This window comes from Sander vitreus, chromosome 12 (assembly GCF_031162955.1).
Source record: "Sander vitreus isolate 19-12246 chromosome 12, sanVit1, whole genome shotgun sequence".
In the NCBI taxonomy this organism is placed as follows: domain Eukaryota; kingdom Metazoa; phylum Chordata; class Actinopteri; order Perciformes; family Percidae; genus Sander; species Sander vitreus.
Genome location: NC_135866.1, coordinates 5,753,537 through 5,762,474, shown reverse-complemented (window position 1 = coordinate 5,762,474; position 8,938 = coordinate 5,753,537). Strand labels below are relative to the sequence as shown.

The 8,938-nt window shown below is 42.5% G+C and overlaps 1 protein-coding gene across 1 annotated transcript; it reads left to right on the top strand.

Annotated features, from left to right (window-relative positions):
- Positions 1-1,253: 1,253 nt before the first annotated feature.
- On the top strand, positions 1,254-6,719 carry LOC144526860 (acyl-coenzyme A thioesterase 5-like). Its single transcript, XM_078264558.1, has 4 exons — positions 1,254-1,358; positions 3,352-3,813; positions 3,968-4,170; positions 4,846-6,719. The coding sequence occupies exons 2-4, from the start codon at positions 3,357-3,359 to the stop codon at positions 5,452-5,454; spliced, it is 1,269 nt and encodes a 422-aa protein (XP_078120684.1). The 5' UTR covers positions 1,254-1,358; positions 3,352-3,356; the 3' UTR covers positions 5,455-6,719.
- The last annotated feature ends 2,219 nt before the right edge of the window (positions 6,720-8,938 follow it).

Genomic DNA, 8,938 nt, shown 5'->3' with positions numbered 1-8,938 from the left:
GAGACCTGGCCTACCACTTGGGGAACACAGCACGAGCACATATGGACAAACCAAACATGCTAAATAAACATATATGTTTATTTTTAAAGCAGATTTTAAATTACATTGTAACAATTTAACAATTCGCCCTTATGAAATCCAATCACAGCGCGGCTGTCTTGGAACGCAATAGACAGACGGTGGCGGAATGTCCCGACACTAAAATGTAACAGTGAACACTCAGTGTTGGACCTACAGTCTGTTGAGATGCCTCTCCAAACTCACCATAAAACGTTAAGACGCGTTGAGAAAAAAGATCTGTATTTTGCCATAATCCAATGACACGGAAAAAAAAGTAATCCACAGCCATTAGTAGATCCACAAACAGTCACGGTGTATCCAGCAAGGCGACACATTCACCAGCCAGCTCCAAACAGGTGAACGAGGCCCCGTTTAAACAAAGTGGAATAAAACATAGGCTATAAAAGTCCAAATCTACGCAAAACGCGCAATCAGTTAGTAAGCTGACATCAAATGTATACAGGCTACATGGCATTTAGGAAACCTTTATTGCAACGTTGGCACGGAAAGATGTCCAGACTAGTGCAACAGTAACTTTCGTTTTTTGCGTCCTGCATATGCGTCGACAATGGTCTTAGGTGAGAAGCAGAGCGCTTTTTAATAAAGCAGTATATGAAATCAGATGTATTACCTACCACCATTTGGTTGTTCTGTGTTATTTAAAATATTTATAAAAGATCTGGTCATGCCAGACGTAATTATTCCAGAGTGAAACTGAATTTCCCAGTTTCAGCCACAGACACTGGTCTGTCTTGTGGTCCTTGCAATCTACCTGTTGTCTTGACCAGTTACTGAGTGGTCTTTGGAGTAGTTGTTGTTATAATAAATACAAACAAACACTCCACAGATCACTCAACTGGTCCAAACAACAGAACAGATCACAGAGGAGGTGATCAGGACCAGTCATTTTAGTGCCCTTTGTTCCAGTAAGAAGCTGGTCATGACCGCTGTGCCACTGGTCAGAGACCAGCTGGTCCTGACCACACGGATCTTCATAATCAATAATAATAACGATAATAATCATAATATATCTGATATAGTGTATTTTATAGACAAAAGATTATGATCTCTGACATTTATCCAGCTAACAGTGCTGCCAAAACGACAGGAAAGGGGAGAAAATACTAAAGCCGCTTCACAGACCACAGGGACCACAGGGCAGACCACTGAGGAGCTGGTCGCGACCAGAGTCTCTAGCGCCCCTAGTGGCAGTAACCACTGGCTCCTGCCAGATATCTATGGTCCCGGAACAGACCACAGAATCGGCTACAACCCTGCTCGTTGTTTACCTCACTACGGTAGGAAAGATGCGTCGTTTGTGATTTAATAACGTTTTGCTCAGAAGTTATTGATCCCGGAAGTTCGAATCTGTGAATGTCTTTCCAAGTTTACCGAACGTGGAAACTGGGTCCAAAGTCTAATTGTAAAACTGTACATTTGCCTGCGTTAGAAGTTACTAACATATCTTAGCTGACTGTTAGCATTTCTGACAGCACAATATAGAAAACACAAGGGACAGTGAAGCAAATATTAGCAACTATTCATTTAACTGAAGGTAGGTCGCTTATTATATATTATTATTAAAGGCACAGCAACAGCTTGGCAATGTAGTTTACAGCACATGCTACTCAAACAGGAGTAAATGCTGTTCTCATAGAGCACACATTTGGCGCTTCAGCGAGTTCTGCGATGTTCATGGTAAAGAAGGAACATGCACTGCAACGCTGCGGCTCATTGATGTTTTAATAGCTTTTGGAACCGAAGAATAAATATAAGGCTGTGGATACACGGACAATCCTCAGCTCAGCCTTCTCTCAGGAGCCTGCCATTAGACACTCTTGCCACAAGATGGCGATGTAAGCCCCAACATCCCATGCATCATGTGCTATAAAGCACAGGGGTCTGTTTGGAGAACACTGAACTTATTCATGTGCTTTGTTAGTACTGCAGAAATATATATGTTTAAATCCAACGCTGAACTGTAGAGGCCCACATCAGCTCCTATTGTTGCCTGTGGTACTTGACCTACATCCATGACCTCAACTTATATAATGTCCAGCTACACACACACACACACACACACACACACACACACACACACACACACACACACACACTGTTTTTCCACTCAGTGGGGCGATCACAGGAAAAGTGCATTTCCTCTATCGCAGTACTCATTACAGTTTTTTTTTTAACTCGCTAACTGCATCAGGCAATATGAAGCAACTTTTTCAAAACTCTTCATACAGTCTACTAACATATCTTGGCCAAACAGTTACATAATCTCTCCTCAAACCACCAGAACATTTCATACATGTTTCTAAATAAGCTCGCTGGACCAAAACACTGGCAACACCTCTCACATTTAGAAAGCAAACCTCGTCACTCATAACACACTGACCTAAAAAACACTAAGAACAGGGAGTTTGAACAGGGAGCATTACATAAAAATCAGTTTGAATGATTTTTCACATAAATAAGTATTTCATTATAGAAAAAGACCTTTCACTTTGACTGTACTCAAGTTTATGTTACAAGAATGAATCTACAATTTGCTTCAATATCCTTTATCTATTGTTTTATATCTGTGCATATAGTAATTTATAGTACTTGTAAAAAAAAAAAAAAAATGTTTTTACATCCAGAAAATCCAGGGCTGCAGTAATAATTACAAAAACCCATCAACAACATGTAGGCTATAGTATAATCACCCAAACTGTACAGAACGGTGAGGGTTCCTCCCTCTCTCCTGCATTTAGCCACAAGTTATCCTCAACATCACATCTCTCTTTCAGCTGAAATCAGCTGTTTGGAAGGATTATACTTCAGGTTATTGTAAATATTCTGCCATCAGTCTGTTTTGAATGTGTTTCTAACAGTTTTGAAAGCATCTTGTTAGCATTTGAACAATGTGCTGCAGATATATATATATATTCTTCTTCAGGTGGTGGAATATATGTATGAGAAAAGAGTTCATGGATTTTGGTGAATGTGGTCATTGTATGCATTTTGTGTGAAAGAAATGACAATTGATTGACAGTGTGGTCCACATAGTTTCCCTGACTGTGTGAAGAGGTTTGACAATGTGACTGTTCTTTTATCCATGCTTTTTGTGAAATGTAGGAGCTGAAAAAAAGATTGGTGCCTTAATGTGTAATGTTGTAATTTCTTTTTGTTTTATAAAATTGGTATAGAAAAAAAGTATTGTTTAGGAACCGGTATCGAAGTCATGGTATTGGTGTCGGTATTGAATATTTTTTTTAACAATACCCTACTTATTATATGTTTCAGGAGAGATGTCCTCCCAAGTCCGACTGAGGCTGCTGCCGAGAGCCAGGTGCATGTTTGATGAGCCAGTTCAGGTGAAGGTGGCCGGGCTGAGGGCGAGACAGGTGGTCACCATGACAGCCAGAACCACTGACGACAAGGGACTGGTGTTCAGTTCCTCGGCCACCTACAAGGCTGATGGGAGCGGGGAGATCGACCTGGAGAGAGACCCCTCTCTCAGCGGGAGCTACGTCGGGGTTGAACCCATGGGTCTGCTGTGGTCGATGAGGGCAGACACCTTGCACAGGAGGTTTATAAAAACTACTTCGCTGAACTACCATGTGGTGAATTTCTCTGTGCACGAGAAGGAGGGTGAGGGCAGGATGCTGGCAGAGGCGACCAATGAGAGGCTTCTGATTGGAGACGGAGTCAACCGGCTCCCCATCAAAGAGGGGAATATCCGTGGAGTGCTGTTCACTCCCCCAGGTTGGACTATGTCTCTGTCACGCTTCCAGTCATTCAGTTAGTAAAGTTAAAGGAAAATGCTGGTGTTCATTTATCCTGATTATTACCTTGCTGAATATCTCTCCTCTGAAGTTAAGATGCCATCATTTTGGGTTCTCATGTGTCCTTAATGCAGGAAGAGGTCCATTCCCTGCCCTGTTGGATCTGTACACTTTTGGTGGAGGTTTGTCAGAGAAAAGGGCCTCTCTGCTGGCCAACCGTGGCTTTGTGGTTCTGACTGTAGCACTGTACGGTCATGATGACATGGCGCGGAACATCAAAGAGGTCCATCTGGATTATTTCGAAGAAGCTATAGAGTTTTTAAAAAAACAAGATAAGGTGAGTTGTTAGATAGTATTTGTTTTAGGATCATTTGTATACCATCACTGGGGTTGCTAAAGATAGAATAATTTTTAGCCACTGTACTCAGTGGCTAAAATTAGTTAAGTTCCATTTATTGGCGCTTACCCACTGCTAGTACCAGCTCTACTCGTCTCGGCTCCTTTTTCCATTGCAGATCTAGTACCGCCTCATGCGTGAGGCGAGCGTGGCTGGTCGTCATAGCGAAGCCGCAGGAAACTGCCGTGACCTAACGCGACACACACACAGAACGTTGAAGGTGTGTTGTTTTTGCAAAAGAAGCTGGAGGCTGCAAAAAACACCGCCGGCTAAACTATTTAAAAATGGGGGGTTTGTTCAGGACACCCCCGTCTGTCGCTAGCAATGATGACGCAGTGATTGGTGACGATTCTCTCCGACCAATCGGTAGTCTGCAGGTTTTCACGTCCCCTTTTGGTATCGCCGCAGCTCGCTTGGAACCTCGACGGAGGTGATACTAAACAAAAAGTACCTGTTGGCAGGTACTTTGTTTTCATAATGGAAAACCAAAAAAGTTGAGTCGAGCAGGTACCATGTAATGGAAAAACGCCATTTGTTTATCTACAAAAGATGGAACCTTTGTGACATCACAAGAAATAGTAAAAAGCAGGTTATAGTTTACATGTTTTTCCACAGGTGGGCAGTAAAGGAGTTGGTGTACTATCCCTTTCAAAAAGCGGAGATCTTGCACTATCAATAGCCTCTTACCTGCCAGGTGTTGAGGCCACAGTGTGGATTAACGGCTGCTGTGCCAATACACTTTTACCCCTCTACCATAAGAAGAGCCAAATCCTCCCTGCGTTAATGATGGACATCAGCAAGATGGTTCCCACTGAGTCAGGGGCCTTTATTGGCAAGAATGTTATGCATAATCCGCTGGCAGAGGAGAACAAGGCCACCCTGGTCCCCATTGAACAAGCCAAGGGACGTTTCCTCTTTGTGGCTTCAGAGGACGACCTCAACTGGGACAGCAAGGCTTACATGGACCAGATGGTGGAGAGACTGCAGCGTCATGGGAAGGACAACTTTGAGAGGGTGTCTTACCCTGCAGCAGGACATTACCTAGAGCCGCCGTACGGACCCTACTGCCCCTCCAGTTTCCATGGGGTTGTAGGCAAGCCAGTCCTGTGGGGGGGTGAGCCCAGGTCTCATGCAGCAGCTGAAGTCCACCTGTGGAAGAAGATCCAGGAGTTCTTCAGAACTCACCTGAGCTGTGATGTTACACAGACTAATGCCAAATTATAGATACAAATATCCTGATTAGAAGACGTGAACAGATAAATCACCAGCCAGTTAAAGGTGGAGTCTGCAATTCTGGAGAAACATTGTTGATATTTGAACTTCACACGCTAACAAATACACCCCTCCCGTCAGTGCTCATTCATAATGTTAGCATGTGTCAAATTTACCGTCCATCTCCCTCACGCTGCCTTTCTCTTTATATATCCATGGCCATCCCCTGTCCTGTGCACAAGCACCAAGGAAATAGTGTTGTGTGGCTCGGTCCGAGCCACTTCATTAGTTTCCCATTTACAGAGCTGGGCAGTGTACGAACGCTGTTTTTTTAGCGCACACAGAATGGACAGGGCGACTCCACCTGCTCCAAAAAAAGTATGTTTCTATAGAAGTATATGAAAAAATGACCCATTATCTGCCTTAATTTTTTACCTCAGTAAACATTTCCATAATGAGTTTGTGTCCCCACTTTTTGCCACAGCTGAAATGTGGTTTTAATGGAAGTTAATGAGGCATTTTTGGCCATGAAGGTGTCCAGAGGGAGTATCTGGCACTACATAAAAAATACTAATGCAATCAAATCAATTTTGTTGCTAATCTTTGACATATCCAGACTGTAATCCCAACCAAAGCCTCATCCCCCTATTATATGGAAAACAATTATTTTTTTTGTGTTTTAAAAAAAGAAAAAGAAAAATTCAAATAATTAAACTGGCATTTAAAGAGTTAAAATTCGGAAAATTATTGAATATTTGATCATTTTGATCAGGGCTAAAGCTGAGTAAGGGATTCAAGCAAAAAAGCAGAAAAAATTATTGCTGTATGATGATTTTATTGCAGATTTTGTGCGTGTACATTTTTGGCCACGAAGGTGTCCAGAGGGAGTGTCTGGCAGTAAATAAAAAATACTAATGTAATCAAATCAATTTGTTGCTAATCTTTGACATATCCAAGACTCTAATCACCATCAAAGCCCCATCCCCCTACTATTTATTACATGATAAATAATTCATTTTTGTGTGTTTTTGTAATAAATATTCAAATATTTCAAATAATTAAACTGGAATTTAAAGGGGTAAAATCCTGAAAATTATTAAATGTTTGGTAGTTTTGAGCAGGTTTGAAGTTGTTTAAGTGATTCATGTTAAAAAGCAGAAAAAAATATTGATGTATGATGATTTAATAGCTGTTTTTTTTGTGCGTGTACATTTTTGACATGAAGGTATCCAGAGGGTAGTACATTTGAGGAGGGCACAAGGGTTAAAAAGTAAGATCCTTCTTTTAAACATAAAAACATTGGTAAAGCCACCTGACTCCATGTAATTAAACAGTAATTTTATCATCGTAAAATACACTTCATGTCGACAGACACAGTATAAAACTATGACAAGCCATTTTGATTCATCTTTCCACTTTTCCAACGGTCACAAATGAGAAAACCTCAACAGATACTGTCAGGTATAATTGTCAATTTCGATACTTGATATTTGCTTACTGGAATGTTTAGAGCTGTCTGTCTGTTTTGTATACTGGCATGAACTTTTTCAAATGCCATGTATAACCTGGACTGCACCCATCTCCTCAGCTTGGCACTAAACATCCATGAGCGAATCGAATCAGCCTGAAGGGGTTATATTCGCTATAACAACCGCCTCGCTCTACATTATCCTGCTTATTACATGGCTACTTACCAAATAAATCAATAATTTGACACAAAATATTGATATAAAAGGGGATTTAAATACGATTGCATTGCTTCCGCTAAAGAAAATAGTCCGCACCGTCTCTACGGTTGGAATCCTGTGTCCATAGCAACATAAACTCTGTATCTATTTAAAGCCCCTGACACACCAACCCGACGGATGACCGTCAGCAGAAAAGGCAGTCGGACCGATCAGTCGGCCCCCCCAGGGCCAAAAAGTGCCTTGGAACACTTCGAAGCGACGCCGTCTTGAGCGTACGTTCTGCGCGTACGCGAAACGTAATACAAAAAAATGCAAACTGGAAATGACAACGCGTCACGTGGGTCTGGCTTCTCCAGCCGATAGTAATGGCGGCTTGTTCGAAATACGATCTCGTATTTTACGAAAATAGTTCACTGAAACGTTTCTGAAAACATTTTAAGCGAGAAATAGGCCATCCAGTTGCTGAATCTGTCTTCATTTAAGATCGACAAAGGTCAGTTTAAAAGATTTTCATCAGATTTTGAGAGGCTTCGTCACTCATCCCGCTCGTTATTTCCGGGTTAGCAGTCCGACTGCCCGCCCTCCGACCCAGCAAGTCAGGTCGGCCAAAATGAAGGCCGACAGCTCCTCCGACGGACGACGGCACGGAACACACCGAACAGACTCGAGTCACAGACCTCGCCAGACTGTCTAACGGCCGATTATCGGGTTGGCGTGTCTGCCTTAGAATTCAACCGAGCCATGTAATAATGACATGTATTTATTATTTTAATTGCATTATAATTAAAATGCAGACTCTGTATAACTGTTTAAAAACTGTGATTTTAGGTTTGTGTCAGTAGTTACTGTACAAATTCCTGAGGACATTATGGAGTGTGGAGTTTTACACCCAGCACATGTAAACTTCGACACAATGTTCTGACATGTTTTGCCTCTTTTAAAAAACAGCTGTTGTGTGTGTTGTTGTGATCCCAATGCAGACAGACAAAGCGGACGATTATACTCGCAGTTCTCAGCTCCAAAGCGCTAGAATAGATGAGCGAGGGGCGTATCATTTTAATTAATAAAAAGCAAAGAATAAAGCAGTAAAAGAATACAGCTTCTTTATCTTTTGGAATAAGCTCACGCCAGAACAAGCGGTTGATAATGGAAGTCTTAAAATGAAACGTGAATTGCCTTTACAGGTGTGTGTCCAAAATAGTGTATGCTAGCCTATTGTCCTATTGTCACCAACACATTGACCATCTTTACACAGGTGGAGGAGCAACTATGCTACACCAACAAGTGGCATTTGAACACCCCAATTTGGCACAATACTGTCACGAATCCACTAGTGGGGAAGTGACAAGCTGGGCTTCCCCTGGAGTCTTCTTTCTCTCTTTTCCTCTCCCTCTCCTCTGCTCGCTCTCTTTCTCCTCTCTCACAGTGCAGTGTGTGTGACTGGCCGCTCCCGGGATGACTCGCAGCTGCAGGCAATCTATAATCAACCACCTGTTTTCCGTGGCTCATCGGCGCAGCTTCTTAAGCTGTGGCTGCTCTCTGTCCGGCACCGGATAGTTAAGTCTAGTCACGTAGGTGAACGTCCAGTTTTGAGTCTGTCGCGGTACTTTTGTTACCTGCTGTTTTGCCTGCTAACCTGTATGCTGTTCTTTGTGTTTCGAAGGAGAACCACTCTACTCTACAGTCTCTCAACCTACCTGCTGACGCCACTCTCCACCTGCCGTCACCAGTCCTGCATGCTTCGTCTCCCTGCCTGTGTCCACAACCTGCTCTGTCGCCTGAGAGGTTTTCCCACCAGTCCATTCAGC